At 26.1% G+C, this 20,788-nt stretch overlaps 1 protein-coding gene across 4 annotated transcripts; it reads left to right on the forward strand.

Moving 5' to 3' along the window:
* Window positions 1-1,440: 1,440 nt before the first annotated feature.
* On the forward strand, window positions 1,441-19,087 carry LOC100164791 (DENN domain-containing protein Crag). Of its 4 annotated transcripts, none has more exons than XM_001944837.5 (29): window positions 1,441-1,701; window positions 1,864-2,067; window positions 2,125-2,221; window positions 3,291-3,607; window positions 3,684-3,856; window positions 3,942-4,300; window positions 4,651-4,795; window positions 4,909-5,084; window positions 5,155-5,338; window positions 7,271-7,412; window positions 7,554-7,699; window positions 7,762-7,887; window positions 7,957-8,162; window positions 9,418-9,544; window positions 9,824-10,020; window positions 10,190-10,329; window positions 12,965-13,084; window positions 13,588-13,699; window positions 14,126-14,254; window positions 14,351-14,842; window positions 15,380-15,469; window positions 15,719-15,868; window positions 16,047-16,240; window positions 16,325-16,520; window positions 16,589-16,731; window positions 17,545-17,705; window positions 17,777-18,048; window positions 18,286-18,461; window positions 18,810-19,087. In XM_001944837.5, the coding sequence occupies exons 2-29, from the start codon at window positions 1,869-1,871 to the stop codon at window positions 18,956-18,958; spliced, it is 5,118 nt and encodes a 1,705-aa protein (XP_001944872.2). In that variant the 5' UTR covers window positions 1,441-1,701; window positions 1,864-1,868; the 3' UTR covers window positions 18,959-19,087. The 4 variants fall into 4 exon arrangements, with proteins under 4 accessions (XP_001944872.2, XP_029346637.1, XP_029346638.1 ...); XM_029490777.1 differs by lacking the exon at window positions 1,441-1,701 and adding an exon at window positions 1,766-1,783; XM_029490778.1 differs by lacking the exons at window positions 1,441-1,701; window positions 15,380-15,469 and having other exon boundaries at window positions 1,869-2,067.
* Window positions 19,088-20,788: the final 1,701 nt, after the last annotated feature.

A 20,788-nucleotide genomic window follows, 5' to 3' on the forward strand; every position in this document is an offset into this window, starting at 1 on the left:
TGACCATATATAAGTCTATCAACCATTTAGCATATAGATATGTTTCTATCCCCAGGATCTCATTTAATATATAATAATATATAGGCATTCCTGTAAAGTATTTAAGTAAAAGTTTTCAAATACTTTTTTAAGTATTGAATAACTTTTTAAATACTTTCAGCATGAAGTATTTTGAATGGTATTTTGAATACTTTTTTTTGTATTAAATACTTTTTGGTATTGAATACTTAGGTTTTTTATTTCGAACATTTTATTTTTATTCGAAATAATTGATTTGGAAAAATATTATTGTCAACTACAATAATGGAATAATAATTTTATTTAATATTCTGTATTTCTGTGTTAGCCGAAGCCCAAAGGTTTGTGAAAACCAGATTTCTAAAAAAAGTTATTGAATATTGAATAACAATATTCCCTTTAAAACTATTAGATAACTATTAGATTACCTACTACCTATGTGTTTATATTACGATAATTAGAAACCCACTTAAAAACCAAAAGTATTTGAAAAGTATTCCAAATACTCCAAGTATTCCAATTTTTCAAAGTATTTGAGTAGTTACTCAAGTACTTTTTAAAAGTATTTTTTACAGGACTGTATATAGGCAATAGCATTGATTTTATAATTTACTATAAATACTATGAAGTATGAATATATTATAAAATCAATGGTGATAGGTACAACTGAGTAATAAATGCTTATAAAAAGATATTAAAAATATATGCATTTTGGTAACACATAGGTAATATGAATACTAGTAGGTACTGGTATTATGAATTGTATTTAAAATCAATATATTAATTAATAATTAATAATTATTATTTGTTAATTATAAAACTTTGAAAGCATTATGTATGATAATTTAGTGAATTAACTCCTACATTTTTCATATATTTTTTTTGTAATAGGAAATATAAAAATTACAATTTAGTTAATTTAGTTAATTATATTAAAGTTGTATTTGATAAAAAGAAAGTATTTAAATACATGTATACAAATAATTTAGAACATAGAAGTCATTATGCAATGAAAAAATTTGAATTTTATTCCTTAAATCATAATATATATTAAATTTTCTATAGCTTTGGTGTACTAAAGTGTTCGTTTTTCGGCCTCTTTAGGACATATAGCGCTCCCGGTGGTGACGACTATCTGTAGTAAAATTTTCAATCAAGTTTTCAAACAAGTGACGACACCTTATCAATACACCTTGCATAAAACAAACATGAAACAATGATAAGAAAATAAGATTCCATATTAGACCAATGGTGACCAACTGCATATTACATACATAATATTATATTTATACACATTCCATGTCTTTATCATTTTTGTTATCATAAACCTTGCTACTGAAGTTAAAACCAATTTATCAATTTTATTGTTAATGAACAATAGGTTCGTATACTTATCTATAATAGTCTATGGTATAATATTATTATTTTCATTTAGTCTATAACTACCTATATAATATAATATCATAGAATGTTTTTCTCCACTCTCCAGATTGTCTGGGTTGTGTTTACTTTTGCGAGGAAAGTTATAACAATGTGTTAATGTTTTTAAATTAATATCAATTGCACCGCGATGGCTGCAGTTGCTCATGGACCGTGTTCTATATTACGATTCGAACCAATAAATAATTAATATTGACATATAATATTGTACATATATATTATTTTTTACTTCTATCATAAAAAGTAGGTAACTAAATATTTTGTATTGCAAAATCACCTTGGATCATCCAAGGCTGTATTGGGTTTTGTTTTTCATGATTTTTGTGTAATATTTTATTGTAGATATATAATATCTTATTATGTTGCTCAAAACAAATAACTATTTTTTTGTTATTTATTTTTCAGTAATTATGGAAGAACGAAGAGTAGTTGATTATTTTGTAGTAGTTGGAGCATCTGATGAACAATCCCAAGATGATTCTAACTCTACCCATCTAAAGCAAAGTTTGTGTTCTGATTTACCGCCAATTACTGATTTAGCTATAGTGTTTCCTTCACTCGGTGAAAAGGTACCTCCTGGTTATACACTTATAGAGACAACTCCTACTGGTGAGTACGATTAAACCCTTAATTTTTTGAATCTACCTAACATTATTTCAATGTTAGGTCTAGTAGCAGATTTAAATCACGGAAGTCTAAGGAGTCCAGAAGTATTTTTATGTTACCAGCGTGGACGTAATAAGCCTCCTATCGTCGATATTGGGTAATTAAAGATATAAATTAATATCATCATTATTACTTATATTTTAATTGTTATATTTTGTATTATAAACATATTTGTTTCCTTATAATTTTAATGCAAATTGTATCTTTAAAAAGATTTTACTAGGAATCTTCATTGATAATATATTTAAATAACTCTTATTAAATAATTAGTATTTCTTCAATTTAGGCGGTTATTTAATTACCTTAAGCTTTTCATTGTTACCCTATTTATGCACTGCAACCTGTGTATGCTACGTAAAATAAAATAAAATATTAATTTATTTAAATTTTTAAATCTATATAATTTAATTATTTAATTTCAAAATAATGCAAGCCAAGGTTTCCTAAAGTTGTGCAGTGACCGGCAAATGATAATATTATATTTATATAATACAGGAACGCAATAGTACGTCTGGACAAATGAAAATGGTGTAAAATGTAAATGTTTTGGACGTAAAAGTCTATGAGCATTGAAAGGGTTAATGGTATCTAATATCACTATTTGAATAAAAATTTCAACTGGCACATTTGAAATATAGGATAATGTTTAAAATTTTTAATATTTAATGTCTATAATAAATAAATAAAGAATATTTCTTGCTTGAAAACTCATATCTATTTGCATTACTTGTTGAATAAACTGTGTATTAGCTACAGATGTGAAGCATGATATGATTTCAGACATAAACATCATCTAATATATTAATAACCTGAATACTCAAAATAATTTGAATCCCAGCCACGGGAGGCATCACTCTCTGGGCAGGCAACTGTCTGGACAGTGAGACAGCCATCCCCCAACAAGGTATGGCAGAAACCTACAGGTGCCCAAATAGAAATTAATAAAATAGACATTTGAATTAGGCATTTTGACCTACTCCCGGACATAACACCATACAAAAAAAAAATTATCACAACTGTAAACTCATACTTGTCTAATTTTAAAGCAAAACAATTGGCTAGAGTATAATATTATAAAATATAAATTACATTATAAAAGAATTAATATTTTCAGACCTTACATTTTTACTTTTATATTCTATGTAAATATGTGGGATTTTTTTCAGTATTATGTATGATGGCAAAGAAAGGGTATTGCATGATGCTAAAGTTTTAAAAACAAGTGTTAGTGGTCAAATAGCAAATATCAATAACTCTACATCATCTCGTACTTTTATAACTTATCGAAGAGCATCACCTACTGCACCATGTAATATTTTAGCTGTATCACATGTATGTGTTGTTATAACCAGCCGAGGTGAAACACCACCTCATGCATTTTGTCTAATACACAAAAATCTCAATAAAGGTATGGTTGGATCAGATGTCTATTTATGCTACAAAAAGTCTGTTATGAAGCCCAAGTCTATTACCTATAAACCAGGTAAAAACTACTTCTTTTATACTTTTTATAAATCTTAATTTAACAATAATTTGGTGATCTGTATAATGCTTTGTAGTTATTACTGATCGATATCCTAAGACAGATAGAAATTACTTCCATCTTCTGCCTTCAGTCGCTTTATTTTGTTTACCAATGGGAGCTACACTTGAAGCATGGCCAGATGAAGCATCTCAACCAGATCCTATATTTTCAACATTTGTTTTAACTGTTAGCGATGCCTCAGAAAAAGTATGCATTTAAAGATTATACAATAGTTTCTTTAAGAAAAAACTTTAAATATAATATTTTAATTTAAACTGATTGTTCTAATTAGGTGTATGGTGCAGCAATTACTTTTTATGAAAAGTTTAACGGAAAACTTTCTATTGAACAACAAAAATTATTAGGTTTAAAAGATTCAAATGAGTTAAAAAAAGGAATCAGTTTACATGCTAATAAGAGTGTGTGCGTCTTGTCACACTGGCCTTTTTTTGATACTTTTCAAAAATTCTTAATGTTTTTATTAAATACTTCTCTCAATGAACAAATACCCATACCTATTGAAAGATATATAACACATTTGGTGGATGAAATACCATTTCCTTCTCCAGAAAGACCGCAGATACTTGTACAATTATCAACGGACACTCAGCTAATATTAACTCAACCAGAAGACCTACCCATTCCTAGAAGGTAATTTAATTGAGTTATTTCAGACAGGTTAGACATTTTATTTTACTTTTTATAATGCAAGGTTGATTTTATGTAGTACAGTAAAAAATGTATTTAGCTCCTAATAACAGAAATCTCTTATTTGCATTCTTATTTTGTATAGATCAAGTAAAGTTACAACAATTATATTTTGTAATATAAAACTTAAATAATAGAATTCTTTTATTAAACCTGTATGTTCCAATTTTAGTTAAAGAGCTTAAAAAAATATATAGTTTTGTTTTATTATAATTAATAAGTAAAAAATATTATATTAATTTATTGGTAATTAATATAATATCCAATAAAATAATTCAATAATATATTTATAGTGGTGCCGGTTTTCATCAAATGATTATGAATTTACATCCTGATAATTGTCTTCTATTACTTTTGTGTGCTTTAACGGAACAGAAACTTCTCATTCATTCTTTAAGACCAAATGTACTTACGGCAGTAGCAGAAGCGGTTTCCACGGTAAATAAATTAAATTAAAATATTTTAATTTTAATTATTACAATAATTAATTATAAGCTTTTGCCTACAAAAAATATGTAACAAATGTAGTAATAGTCATAAACAAATTTCAGCTGATATTTCCATTTAAATGGCAATGTCCATATATTCCATTATGTCCCCTTAGTTTGGCTGAAGTCTTACACGCTCCATTACCATTTCTGATTGGAGTTGATTCAAGGTTTTTTGATTTATATGAGCCACCCACAGATGTAACATGTGTGGATCTGGATACTAACACTATTACACTGTAAGAATATTTTTTTAATTTTATACAATTAATAACAAACATTTTTTAATTTATTATTTTGTTTACAAAGTTGTGAAGATAAAAAACATTTAACAGCAAAACTACTTCCTAAAAAACCAACAAGGACATTAAAGAATACTTTAGAAAAACTCAATGAAAAACTTGATGATCTCCAAAGAACCTATAAAGCTACTTGCAACAAAAGTATTGAAGAAACTAATATTGATAGAGATTTTTTAAAAAAACGGAAAGAGGTAATAGTGTAATACATATTATTTGATAATTTATTATTAGTATTTTAAATAGAATTGAATAAGAAATTACTGTTTTTCAGTACTCAAAAATAAGTATCAAATAGCTTTAGTTTTATAAATATAAGGTTGACTACTAAATATCGGACTATAAATTGTCATACAAGGGGATCCATTTAATTCTCATCAAACATTATTTCAAAAGTTATTACAAGTATTGTAAGTTTTTATGATTAGAGTAGTAGCACTATTAGTGAGTATTTGGTAAATTTTGGCCAACCTCTCTGTTTATCTTAACTTTAAATTAAACATTAAACTTTAAACAATTTCTTGTTCAAAATTTGATGTATATGTATCTAAATAATCCGAAAAATATTTTGCTTCGGAATATAAAATCAAAACTGTATGTTGTCATTCTAAATAGTTATGTTTTTAACTTAACAGTTAACAAGGATCTTAAAAATACGATAGTTGTAAAATGTATCATTTTTTTTATGTTTTATAATACCATCAAATTATGTAAAAGAATATTTTTTTAAAAGTTAAAACTGAAATGATGATTAAAGACACAAATGGATCCACCTAGTATATTGTCTCATTTTATCATGTATGTAATTCTTATTTAATGGCCCACAAAGATTATTTTTTTAAAACATTCTTTTTCAGATATGCAACAGTGATAAAACCCACCGCCTTCTCCTTTCCACCAGAAATATTTCATTATATTTCTGTACATAAATAGGTTAATCTATTAAGTATTTAACAATATTTTATTAAAAAAAAAAATCATGTGTGCAAGGTTATTAAGTATGAACACAGAACTGATAATTTATGAATATGACATGAATATACTTATACATAATGACTTTTTTGTCATAAGATATTCATTATTTCAAAAACTATTAATACTTATGAAAATATGTTTTTACATTATTTTGAAAAGAGAACATACATTACTATTTGTATTCTTGTAATATTTTGAATGGCACTTTTAATTTCATATTACAAAACAGAATATATTTCGATATCCTGATGTAAAAAATAAAATTTTTTAATAAGTAGTTAATTAGTTATAACTAGAATTTGTAAGTTGATGGCTTAAAAAAAATTTGAAAGCCATATAAATTCCATGATAAATAACACTTCTTCTAAAAAAAATTAACAAATTAAAATGTATTTTTTTAGATTTGTATGATTTGAATTACATTTTTAACTTGGAAATTATCTTCTAAGAGTTAGACGTACTATAAAAAAAAAAATTAAAAAGACATCAAAATATCAAAATACTTAGCAAAAATGTTTTGTTTTAAAAGTTAAAAACGTATGCTGCCATTCATAAAAGTATTAAACTTTGTAATGACTTTAAATTATGTTGGTAAAAAAAGATTTTAAAAACTAATACTTTCAAGATAATGGACGATAACTATTAGAATAAACACGCTATTCACATACATAGTAATACAATTTGTAATAAAAAATTTCATTTTGGTTAAAATGTGTTTGAATGTAAAATATTGTTGGTGGATACAACTCATATCAAATTACAAATGAAATAATGATATTTTCATGGAGATATATTTAACATTCTAAAGAGATATATATTTATTTTTGTATCTAATGTAGACAGTATGTGATAATATTTAATGTGACTATTACAGTATTACCTTATTCATAAATAATGATGATTGTATTCATCCATATATATATATATATATTTGCAACTAATTACATATCTATAAGGAATACTTAGTACTATTTAGATAATAACATGTACGAAAAAAAAACATCTTAATTGAGAATTTTAATATCGTTTTATAACTTTTTTTTCTACTAAAATTATAAATGTTTTAAAGTATTTTACTGAACTATGATTTATATATTTAAAATAACAATTTTTTTTATTAAATATACTAACTATTTAATATTTATTTTTAGCATGAATTAGAATTAGAGATTCAGGAAGCTTTTCTTTGTTTTATGGGGTCTGTACTAAAAGGATATCGATGGTATCTAAGGCCTATTACTAAAGCACCTACTGTTGGGGCAACAGATACAAGTTCATTATTTGATTTGCAAGGTAATTATAGCGCAACCCCTATTGTGACATAAAATAATATTCGGTATTCCCTAAATGAAAGAATATATTGTTGAAGAATCATCTCTTCTTAATCATGGACATTATTAACTACTAACGCTTGTTGTACTGTCAAATGTTTAGGTTTTTTAAAATCCAGAGAAAAGACAAATGTGAAATTTTATTCCCTTTTAACAAAAACTCAAATGTTTATAAGATTTATTGAAGAACGATCATTTGTATCCAACATGGATGCTGCTTTAGAATTTTTTGATGAGTGTTCAGAAAAAGTATTATTAAACCCAATAATTTATTTTTCTCAATAACTAAGTTTTTCAAAATTGTATTTCAGATTGATTTAGAAAACTATGATACAAGACTGATAGAACTTGACACATGTGGCGAAAGTGAAAGAACTGTGTTCATAATGCCTCCAGAAATGAATGATTTACCATTTGATACTCTGTATACTTATGAAGTAAAATACAATAAAATATATTAAGTTAAAGTCAGTTGTTAATTTACTAAAATATTATTTTATTTTTAGAATGGATTTATCCTAAATTCAGAATTATTAAAGTGTAAAGAGTCAAAAAATTATTTGAAAGTAAAAAATGATGAACATCTACCAATTCCAGGCAGTCCAATGGCTAGACGTACCAAACATGAGGTTAAATCAGCTCAAAAACTGGCCCGTAAATATTCTACATCTCCTAGTCTTTGGGCTAAATTTATACTGGGAACTTGCTATAGGTAATATAAAGATCTTAAAATATTTTATCATAATTATGTTAATTGGATGTATTATAATATTTATTTAGCATATATTTATTGAAAGATAATTATTTGTGTCGGTCATAACTGTTTGGGACAGTAAAACTGCTTCGATTTTCTCCACCAGTCTCTTGTTCGATTGGAAAGTGAATTAAGTTGGTGTATTCGGGAGGTCAAAATTAAAATTCCCAATAGTTTTCAAAAGCGTCAAGAAAAACAACATGGAAATGGGAATTTGTACTTAAAATCGGTTTTCGACAAAGCAATTTTGGTTTAAAAATTCCAAACTCTAAAAAAACTCTAAAAAAAAATAACCGTATATTTATGAAATTTTCAAAAACTATTGATTTGTGTTGAACTTTTTACGGACATTTTCAGTTTTTAATATTTTTTTTCTATGACTGTCAAAAAATTGTATTTGTCTTCTAAGAATATGTGAATATTTAATATAAGGCTCCTGGTATATTCTTACTTTATCAGTTGAAACATATTAAATATGCACAGTCACAATTTTTATAAGCATTTAAAGTTCACATTTCGACAAAATTTATCAAATTTAAAATTTAATAATAATTTAATAATATTTTGTAGTTGTACATTTATAAAATGTTCAACTTTTATAAGTAAGGATAGAACATTTAAAAAAGGTTCGACATAAATAGTTTATATATAAATTACTTTATTCACAATAATGTCATCAAATAAACTTAGTAATATCATAGGCTGACTGACCGTCAAACAAAGTTTGAATCATAGAGAGTTGGTGTATAATATTTTAACGAGCAACGAAGTGAACAGGGTCAGTTACAATACATATACAATTTATGCGTTTTTGAGACCTTGAACTTACACTTATAAGTTACAATATTGACAATGTATTTCACCTGAGGTAACTTTTGCTCGGGCTACACCGGGTGGTACAGCTAGTAACAATATAAATATAATATAAAATATCCACACATAAAAACCGTCATTCCTCAGAATCGTTATTCTTATACAATTATATTATATCATTGAATTAAAATTTAACACCATCCATTATAGTGACGCACTTGTAACCTACTGTACGCAGAGTGACACACACTTGCCCACCTTTTTTTTTAATATACAATTTTATTACATGCTTACATAACTTGAGAATTTTTTTTATAAATATATAATAAACCTTTAATGTTATTTATAAATAAAGTACGCTGTTTTATAATAAATCTTAATTGGAATTTATTTTTTCTAGTTTGTGGTTTATTCATTTACCAAGTCATATTCTTCAATCAGAAGACCGTGCCACATCTACTCTACGTTCAGCATATGAGTTATTAAATAAATTTCAAAAAACTGGCGTACATTTATTGACCGATGAGGTTTGTTTTTAAGTATTTTACATAAAAATAAAATATTTATTGATACTTATGGTGGAAAACAAAATAACTAATTTTGAATAATAATATTAATAATTTCGATTAATTCATTATAATATAAAAATCCATTATTGATTTTTTTAATGAGAAATGTTTTCAAATGTGATCAATTATCATAAACATAACATATCTGTAAGGATTTCTGTTTTGACAGATCTTGTTATTGAAAACTTTACTTAGCCTTGAAAACTTCCTTTATTGTATTTTTGTTATGTTACTTAGGTTTGCTATAGGGTTATGATGCAGTTATGTGGGATTTACAATCAACCCATGCTGGCTGTAAAACTATTACTTGTAATGAAACGTTGTGGACTTCATCCTAATGCAATAACATATGGCTTTTATAACAGAGCTTTATTAGAATCTACTTGGCCATCTGATTTAAGAACACCTAGTCAATTACTATGGAAAAAACTTAGGCAAGGATCTGTGTTTACTAATGTTAATAATTCAATTTTGATTTTAAAATTTACCTTAATTAAAGGTATATTAAATTTTAAATTACAATATATATATATATATATATATATATATCGATATTAACTCTAATATTTATAATATAATTATACCATTTCTATTTTATTATAGAAATGTGGTATTAAGTGCAGCATTATTTAAGAAAGCTGGGGCCCAGAATAAAAAAAGAAGACATTTGGAAGAGGATAGAAATTCCCATACCTCTTTAGAAAGCTTGTCTACAACAGAAAAGCATTCTTCAATATCAAATAGTGAGTTATTACTTAGTGCATTTTTATTAGTATTTCTTATTAAGTAATCATAGAAATATTGTTTTAAATAGTTATTTTTATATATTTATACCTTGTTAATGTACTGCTAATTCTATATTTGTATTTTAGATTCTGAGTGAAACGATGAATGTATTGATTTTACAACTACAATACGATTTATTATTTTTTTTTTTTTGTGTCATCACCTTTTAGGACAGTAAAAGTGCTTGGATTTTCTTCAGCAGTACTTTTTCTGATAGGAAAGTGAATCTAATGGGTACTTTGGGGGGTCAAAAGTAAAAATTTCCCAGTAGATTACAAATGTGATGTGAAAAACAAAAGTAAGTTAAGGAAAAACGGGAATATTTACGCAAAATCTGTTTTTTAGAAAATCGATTTTGGTTTTTGGTACAACTCTAAAACAAACGACCGTACTTGCATAACATTTTGACTGAACGTTTGTGTTTGTATTTTCTATACACCATAACATTTTTCAAATATTTTGATTTATTTTGAGCTGTTTACTGACATTTTCGGTTTCTAATTTTTTTCGTTTTTTTTTCTATAAATATCAATAAAGTTTTATCTGTTGGGTCAAAAAGTGTAAAAATTTAATGCAAGGCTCCTTATATATTGTTACAATAGCAGTTGAAAAATATTAAAAATACATAGGCGCAATTTTTTTTTTATAAGCATTTAAAGATCGAATTTTGACAAAATTTATCAAATTTAAAATTGAATAATTATTTCATAGTTAAAAATCTTTAAAATGTTCAACTTTTATGTCTAAGGATTGAAAATTTTAAACAAGATTCCACGTAAATATTTAATTCTGTTACCAAAAATTCTAAGAAAAACATAAGCACATTTTATTTTTATAGTCATTTTAAGCTCAAATTTGGAAGAAATTACATATTCAAAAACCTGGAATAATTATTTTAGTTGTTTTGTTGTGATTGTATAATATTATTCGTGGATACTTGAAACTTCTAAAGTATACTATTATATATCTATGATAGTACCACGGTTTTCTGTTGATGTATAACGCATTACCTAATGGATATTTTGATATGAATAATTTGGAATTTATTATAGGTACCTATTATAGGTCAATTTTTTTTTTAATACCATAGATAAGTATATAATATGTCTTATACCTAGACTGACATACCATGTCCGCTCAAAATCGTTTTTCTTATACAATGATATTATATCATTGAATTCAAATTTAATACCATCCATTATACAGTGACCCACTTGTAACCTACTGTACAGCAGAGCGTCATCCACTTACCCACCTTTTTTTTATTGTAACTGTGAAGTTACCGCTTCTGTATTGAAATTAATATTTTTTTTTGTGATATCTGATAGGTATTCACGTATATATGTATGTATTGTTTGCTTCTATCAATAAAAATTGGTTTTAACAAATTAATATAAGAAATACATACAAAAAATTGTAAATGTGAAAGTAAACATGTATTTAAAAAAAAGTTGAAATTGGGGAAAGAAGATTGTAGTCTACTCTCTGCTGTTAAGTAGGAATCGAGTGTATCTTGTCCTTGAATAGATCACTATAAAGGTTGTGTTCAATTTTGTTGATGTCTGTGAAGTTGGCTCCCCCTGTTTATGGCTGTCTTACACGATCACTCACAACAAACTCTACTACAGCAGTCGTACTTTACTCAAAAGCACGGCGACGACATTAAATAACGAAATATAAGATATGTTGTATCAGCACAATTCGCTTCTGAGGCCCTACCTATGTATGTTAGGTTATGACATATATGAAATATAATCTATATGGCAATTTCAATGATAAATTATATTGCATATGATAAATGATTTTGAGCAGAGATGGTTTGTCAGCCTATCATATAATATATATATTGCTAGGTAATAGATATTAATTATTTTAGTAACCCAGTTCAAACCATTGTTAGCAATCCTTTTTCATGTCAGGTACCAACTTTTTCTAATCATATTTTGAAAAAAAATTCATGTGCCAGTATTTTGTGTTAATAGGTACCTATAAACAATTTTTTCTGAGTGTGATGGAGGTCTTAAAAAGTTTACTGAAGTTATTTTATTATCTGTTGTGTATATTGTTTTTCTTAATGTTTTAAAGAAATAATCAGCATTAGCTTCATTCAATAATATATTATTGCTATATTTTGATTTAAAATAATTAATTGTTGAAAATAAACTCATATATTAGGTAGGTACTTAATACTTATGAATGTTGATGTAAATATTGAGTTTGTTTGAAATGAGCCACATTTTTTTCGAAGTACCAAATATATTTTATGTCTGAAAGCAGTGACTTACTAACTTTTATAATTGATGACTTTATATTTTAGAAATAATAGATCATTTTGTGAATAAACAATTAAATAAAAATATTTTTTCATGCCTTGAAAATTTGGTCAACGTGCCCTGGTGCCATAAATTAGCCACCTCTGGTATAAACTATAAAATATGTATGATAAACATTTTTTATACAAAACACCACATAATATACATATTTACATACGTAAAAAGCAAATATCTTAATATATTATGAAAAATAATGTAATATATAAATAATTACTTTGATTCAAAATTTGTTATTTAAACTTTAAATTTTAAATTTCAGCACCTAGAAAATTATCCATAAATGTAGAATCAAATTTCGGGTTGAGGAGTCGTCCTACTAATATTGTCAAACAAATATCCTTATCTACAGAAGATGAACAATCATGGAGTTCACAACAATGTAAGTATTAAATAAGGATAAGTTGAACTTAAATTTTCATAAACTCAAACTCAAACTGGAATCCATTTTTACTCAATCTTTTGAACTATGAATTTAATTTTACACATTAAAATTCTTGGTACACAATTTAATAATAATACTATAATACTAATACAGTATCGATAAAAAATTTAAATATTTTATACTGTTTGATATTGAAGTTCTCGGAGTTTAAGGTATACAAGAGTTCAATAAATTCAAGAACCCATCCCAAAAATTAACTAATAAACATTATTAAAAGATAAAATTAAACATCTATTAAAAACATTTTTACATACAAGTTTTATTAAATATTAAAGAAATTTCTAGCTATATTTATGTAAATATTAAAATAATTATTAGTTTAATTTAATATAGTGGAAGAGTAATACACATATAAACGATAGTAAAACCTGCTATTTCTACCTACTATAATTCAATTTTGTTTATTTATTTTTGTTGCTCAGTTAAATGTATTTTTTTAGTTGAAAGTAGCGCTGGTCTCTTGATGACTACTACTTGTTCAAGACCAAGCTCAGCTTGTTCAAAACAAAATAGTGATTCAATATCTATCGAAAGTGAATCTGATTTAAAAAGGTATTTACAAATTATTTTTTAATATTTTTTTATCCATTATGAGCAGTATTTTTGATTATATTAAAGTGCGAATAATCAGGTAATCTTTTTTTATCTAATAGTATTTTACAGTAGATGTTTGAGAGTTGGTTATTATTTATAAACGTTGGTAGTCTAGTTTAAAGTAAAATGTAGGGTTTTTTTGTAAATATTAAAAAGTTAAGGTTTGATGTTATTAATACATTTTTTTATTTCATAGAATATATTAATTTTTAATTTTTTTTTTTTTGTATTCATGCTTAATCTGTTTCTTATAAATTCAAAATTCAAAATATTTAAGATTCAACAAATAAAATGTAAAACTATGATTTATGTGCTTATAATATTTAAAACTCAACCGTCAGTTGCTTAATTAGAGTAGCAAAATAGTTTAATATTTTTTTTCAGAGGCCGTAGTGGGTCTCTAACAGATGAAGTTCGTCTCCAAATATCTCCCAGAAGACATCATCATTATCACCATACACTTCACAATTCATCCAATGACAAATCATCCGAATTACTGAAATTATTAAAACGGTAAGTTAGTAGTTGATCACAGCTAAATTTAGCCAGTAGACATATTTTGTAAATAAATCTAGTTTCTATAAATATATATTGTATATATTTTTTTAGTTCTAAAAGTTTTGGTAATGATGCCCAGATTCTAAAAAATCTTAATGATCTTAAATACCAAACTGAGTTTAAAAAGTCAAATGGCATTTCTAAGAAGCTTGTATTTGATGGTCTGAAGTCTTTTGAGTCTTCGCTAGAAAATCTAAATGAAGAAAGTACTCCTAATCGATTTGCTGAACCAGCCCAGCGAACTCCAGTATTTGAAAATGATCCTTTGGGGGCATTTCAAGAACTATCAGAACCTATTCCCAATATATCAGTTACGGTTCCAAGGGTAAGGTCTGGTATTGAGCTAGACCGTAGTGGCTCACCTGTATTATTTCGTGAGTGGAGTAATATGCATCGTAGTGCTACATACAGTGAAGATGTAGGTAATGTCGAAAAGCATATACAAAGATCTTCCACTATGCCAACTCATAGTGCTAACGAACAAGATTACCAACAAAGTCCAATCAAGTCTGCTTTAGGATCAGCATTTAAAATACCGTTTTCGTAAGTAACAAAATACTGATATGGAATAACTTAATTTGCAAGATAAAACTTAAATACATATAAATATATTAATCAACTCATTAAAAAATAACGATCTATATAATATAAAATTTTTCCAAACTAAATCCATACAATCTATCAAGTAAAAATAAAAAAAAATGTTTGTGTAATACTTATATTTATTCTTATTCTTATTTGATTTTTTTTTAACTAAATATGTATATCAGAAATTTAAAATTGTGTACAAGTGACTAAATCATCATATTAAGACAATGTTGATCAAAAACGTTTAGTTGTAATTTTGAAATCTCTCCGGGCGCATAACTATACAACACTCATATTCAGAAGTTTAAGCTAGTGTACTAATGTTAAGCATGTATACATTTTCCGTTAATTGATTTTGATTTTTTTTTAACATAATTTTAGTTATTAATTAGAAATTAGTCAAGAACAGAATATTCTATATTATTTTATTTTTATTTATAGTTTGTAGATTTTTTTTTGTGTAGTAGTTTTAGTTATTGTTTACATTTACAGTCAGTATACTCCGACTAAATTTTCGTTACCGCGTAAGTCCGACTTCCGTATGGGTACCAACATTATTGAAAATGCATTCACCAATCTAAGGTAAAGTATCAATTGACATCATATTTCACACTAATATTTAATTATAGATTGGTAACAAATTATAATTCGCATATTATGTAGAAAATCTATGCAACACCAAGTTGTGCATTATGTAATATATCCTTTAAAATATACAATATATTGTTCATATTATTCATAATGGTAAAATTATTACCTACATTAGGAAATTACTTTACTTTTGGATGAAAATTGTACTTAAAATTCAAAAATGACTTATTATGTTTTCAGCTCATCAAGTTTTTCCGGAAAAAAATCAAATGAGCTTCTAATGGGCGGGTTAATTAGTTTGAAAAGTGCTGCTAATACAATGGTGAAAAAATTTGATGAAATCAAAGAAGCAATATCTACAAATAATACCCCCATAAAAGACTATGTTCAGTTGAGTATAAATTTTTTTTTTATTGAATTAAATAGATTAACTTTAATTTAACATTAACAATGTATCCATATTTAAACAGACTTTCTACAACTGTGTAAACTCAATTTATGATATTTAATACTCATCAATATTTAATTAGATTGTTTCAATTACATTAATTTTTTATAAAAATTTTAGATGTCAAAGAGAAGAAGACAATTGGAATGGAGATGATAATGAGCAACAGTCAAATGAGCCAAGTGTTAGACGTAAAATATCTAGTGAGATATCTTCTCTTGCTGTTGCTCAACATTTAGATTCTTGGAGTTCTAATTTAATTGATCTTTTCACTGATGGTAATAGGAAAAGTAGTTCTACAAACATGAATTCTGGTACAAAAATGTTTCACTTCAAAAACATAATAATTACTTAAATTACACACTGTATTGTATATTTATTAATTTATATTGAATTAGGTTGTGCAACAATGGATTCATCACAATTAAGTTTATTCCAAGAAAAGCTTTATAGGCGTTCTAGTCATACGCCTGAATTGGTTGCTTTAGAAATTGTTATGACCACATGTTCAAAATGTCACAACTGTGGATGTTTAATGTTTGACGAAGAAATAATGTCTGGCTGGGTTCCAGATGATTCTAATTTAAATACAAAGTAATAATCCAACCAACCATTAATTGTTTTCAAAATGATTAAGATTTTTTTCATACATTTTATAACAGATGCAGGCTATGTATCAAGGAAGTAGTACCGTTTTTAACAGTAGATGTGATTGACTATCGATCAAAAAATAGCAATGTAACAGACGAAAACGTCAAAAATAATCGAGAAAATTTAGATTTACTAACAGAAAATAATGCAAGAGGTAGTTTATGGAACTTTTTTATTGAACTTGTTAATTTGTTTATTTGATTAATTGTTATTAGTGATAAATGATTATACAGTATGTCCAAGAAGTCCCGTATCACACTTAGTATCTCCGAGGAAAATCAATATATTTAAATGCAGTTTTCTTTACAGTCATAAGCATGGAAATTCTGATTGAATAGCATAATATTCGATTTGTTTTTTCCAAAAATCATAAATTATTAAAACAATTTTTTAGGCAAATAAGTTTTTTAAATTTCCAAGATAGCCATTTTGTTGATCGTATTTTTTCAAACACTTCAAAAAAAAAAAAATTTTAATTTAATGAAAATTGTTCAAGTTAGAGCTAATAATTATTGTGAATTGCTAAGAATAATAGTTATGTTATCCATGCATACGACATTAGCAAAATATGATCCGCATGTTAATCATTACAATCACGCTGATTTTTCGGCTAAAATTAAAAATAATAATTAGCCCTAACTTCGGGGATTTTCATTAAATTTTAATATTTTTATTTTTTAACTGTTTTAAAAAATATGATCAACAAAATGGCTATATAGGAAATTTAATAAACTTGTTATCATAAAAAAATTTTTGAAAAAAAAAATTTTATATTATGTTATTTGATCAGAATTTCCATACTTATGACTGTAAAAAAACTGCATTTAAATATATTAATTTTCCACGGAGATACTAATGGTAATACGGGACATACTGTATAATTTTAATTAATTTATTTCATAACTAATAAAGCAATTAAGTATTTTTTCAATTTAATATTTCTTCTTTGTGAATAATTTATTTACAGAAATAACAAATAATGAGTATAAAGCTGACACGATCACAGTTCCTTATTTAAATCCACTTGTTTTGCGCAAAGAACTAGAGTCAATTCTTGTGGCTGAGGGTGACATTTCATTAATACACTCCAAGTTTGCTGATGAACATCCTATAATATATTGGAATCTAGTAAAGAATTTGAATTAATTTAGTAATTTAATTTAAATATTTTCTTAATTAGATTGCATTTCATTTCTAAGGTTTGGGTATTTGAAAGAATAGCAGTACCTTCCCATATTTCTGGTTTATGTCTAAACGCAAATTGTGTACTTGGCGATCGAGATATCATTGATTTTCATGATATTTGGTCAGCGTGTGATTCATCCAACGTCTTAATAACAACTCTGTGGGACAATCCCAAACTGTATGACGATTTAGGTTCTCCAATGTACGCATTCTGGTCTGATGAAGAGTCAAAGGAGAGTTGTTTGATTAGTGCTTTGGTCACTGATCGCAATACTGTACCTAAGAAGTGAGTAATATCTAAGTACAACAATTTCAAAATAAAAATGATTTACTTCATTTTTTTGAATTTATATTCAAACCAAAAGAGGCGTTGATTATTTTGAAATAATGTTAATTTTACATATTAGTAAAAATGTTATTATAATTTTTGTCAAAACCCTCATTGATTATTATCTTTGTAAATATTACCTTATCTCTAACAATAATTTTAATACAAAAATAATAATTTTCAATTTTGTTTCAGTGTTATGTCAAAAATTATAGCAAATATTCGGCGTAATAATCTAATAGATCCACTCAAAAAGTTAGCTCACGAGAGGAACAAATTGCGTGGCAATGATTTGACGCATAGTCATTCGTTATACAGGGACATTCTATTTTTAACGATTACAGCTATTGGTCGTGAGAACATTGATATTAGTTAGTATCAAATTAATAATTATAAACTTTTTTTATATTATAATAAAAAAGAAAAATGTGTTCTTAGTGATCATTAAATTAATGTACAGATTTTTTAATCATCTGTGTTATATTTGGGAGTCATTTTTCACGAAAGCAATATCTTGAAATCGTTTTCTGGAATTCCTTACCTAACTTAACTTCTAAGTTCTGGTTTTTTAACTTTGCGTGTTCGAAAAACTTTAATTTGGCTTATTGTGTTTTTGAAATGGTATCATATAGGTACTGTTGATGTGCTTTGTTTTACCCAATGTATATAAATATTATTTATTATTGAAATTTACTTAGTTAAAATATTTGTTATTTCAGGTGCTTTTGATCAGGAATATTTAATAGCTTTTGAAACTGTATCAGAGAGTGATTCTAAATTATTATTAAAATGTGATTACCCATTATCAGTTGGAAGTCAGTATTGTCGTCATCTGTTCAAGGAACTTGAACTTTCAAATTACAAGTGATAATTCAACTACTTTATTTACAACTCTTAAAAAATATGTATTTTGTGTATTAATGTTATCTGCTCATATTTAATTATTGAAGTTATAATAACAGATGTAGGCATCTACAACTCTATTAAGAATAGTCAGTTATTTATTGACTTTTAATTGTTAGTTTTTGAATTATTTGTTAATAATTGTATCATGTTTTTTTATTACTTAGACATGGTATCGTTTTTTTACAAGATGTATATAATTATTGTATGTTAAATGTTGCGATTTATATGTAACAATAAAATAACTCTATCAATTATTTGTTTTTTGTTAATTCTGTATTTATTAACTAATTGAAGAATTATTTATATATATTATAATATTATATCAATTAATAATTTATTTATTTATTAAGTTACTCACGGTTTTTTATAATCAATATTTGTGAAATATATTACACTTCACTTAAGAATACGCTACGTCTGCATGCATTGTCTGTCTATCAAATGGACAACATATCAAAAACTGTTTTGCGCGGGACAACTATGCTCCCTCTGTATAATAGTATTACTACAATTCCACAATGCAGTGGCGTAGCCAGAATTTTTTTCGGGAGGGGGGGAGCTGATCAACTTTTACACATTAAATACATGCTAACATGGAAAGATAGCTGAAAAGTGTTAATACTTATAAGTACGGTGGTGTGCTCAGGGGTTATATCCCCCCCCCCGTATTGTCTTTTTTTGCCGAGCTACAAAAAACCACTTATTAGTTATTACAACTGTCATTAATTTTATTCGTTGAGTCAACAAGCTTGAAATTTAATACAAGGCTTTTAATAGTTAATATATTCTTACAATAGCAGTTGAAAAATATATAAATAGTCAAAATTTTCTTTTATAAGCATTTAGTTCAAATTTTGACCAATCATGGGAAAAATGACGAAAACGTGCAAATTATTTTGAGTAAGGAATTCATAAAAAATTTATTTTTAAATCTAATTACTAAGAATTGATAATTTAATGGAAGATTCCTCATAAATCTATTTAATTTATCAAAAAAAAAAAATGTTTACCGGAAAGTCAAATTAAATTTTTATGAGTGTTTGGAGTTCAAATTTTAACACCATTGGATAATCACTCGATTTCTTATGTAGTGATTTTCTTATATTGTATTTTTTTTTTATATAATATATAACAATACATTTTTATGTTTGGTTAAAAAACGTAAAAATATAATACAGTCCCCAATATATTTTTACAATAGCAGTTGAAAAATATTTAAAATACATATGTACAATTTTTTTTATAAATATTTTAAGTTTTAATTTCGATAAAACTTATCAAACTTCTTAAAATGCGGGTAAGTGGATGTCACTCTGCTGTATAGTAGGTTACAAGTGGGTCAATGTATAATGGATTGTATTAAACTTGAATTCAATGATATATGATAATTTGTATCCAGGATAAAAAAATAAATAAAAACCATTAGCTTCTAAAATGATTTAGTAGTTAAAAATGTACCTATATATATTAATAAAAACAATATAAATATAATATACGATATCATAGGCTACCAAACCGTCTCTGCTCAGTACTGTTTTTTGCACACATGATATACAGTGTGATCACGATTTATGGTAACACTAAATATCTCAGGTGCATGACCTTGTATTGAACTGGGGGTTTTCGGGATGTGATAGGGAGCAATTAAATACATATTTTCAGACCAGTTTCAAATTTTTAGCTCACTCGGTACGCGCATGCGCAATACAACTTACTTTTTTTTTAAATGGGCAACCCCCAGTTTTTTTCTGCAGATTCAGGTAGAGTATTTTTTTTAAGCATTTTTTGTATC

This window comes from Acyrthosiphon pisum, chromosome A2, assembly GCF_005508785.2.
Source record: "Acyrthosiphon pisum isolate AL4f chromosome A2, pea_aphid_22Mar2018_4r6ur, whole genome shotgun sequence".
Taxonomy (NCBI): Eukaryota; Metazoa; Arthropoda; class Insecta; order Hemiptera; family Aphididae; genus Acyrthosiphon; species Acyrthosiphon pisum.

What these genes read in the sequence shown, in the direction of transcription:
- LOC100164791 (XM_001944837.5), top strand. Translation starts at nt 1,869, where the DNA reads ATGGAAGAACGAAGAGTAGTTGATTATTTTGTAGTAGTTGGAGCATCT. An exon ending in CCTCCTATCGTCGATATTGG is followed by an intron (nt 2,222 to 3,290) that starts GTAATTAAAGAT and finishes GATTTTTTTCAG; the next exon opens with TATTATGTATGATGGCAAAG. An exon ending in GACCTACCCATTCCTAGAAG is followed by an intron (nt 4,301 to 4,650) that starts GTAATTTAATTG and finishes ATATATTTATAG; the next exon opens with TGGTGCCGGTTTTCATCAAA.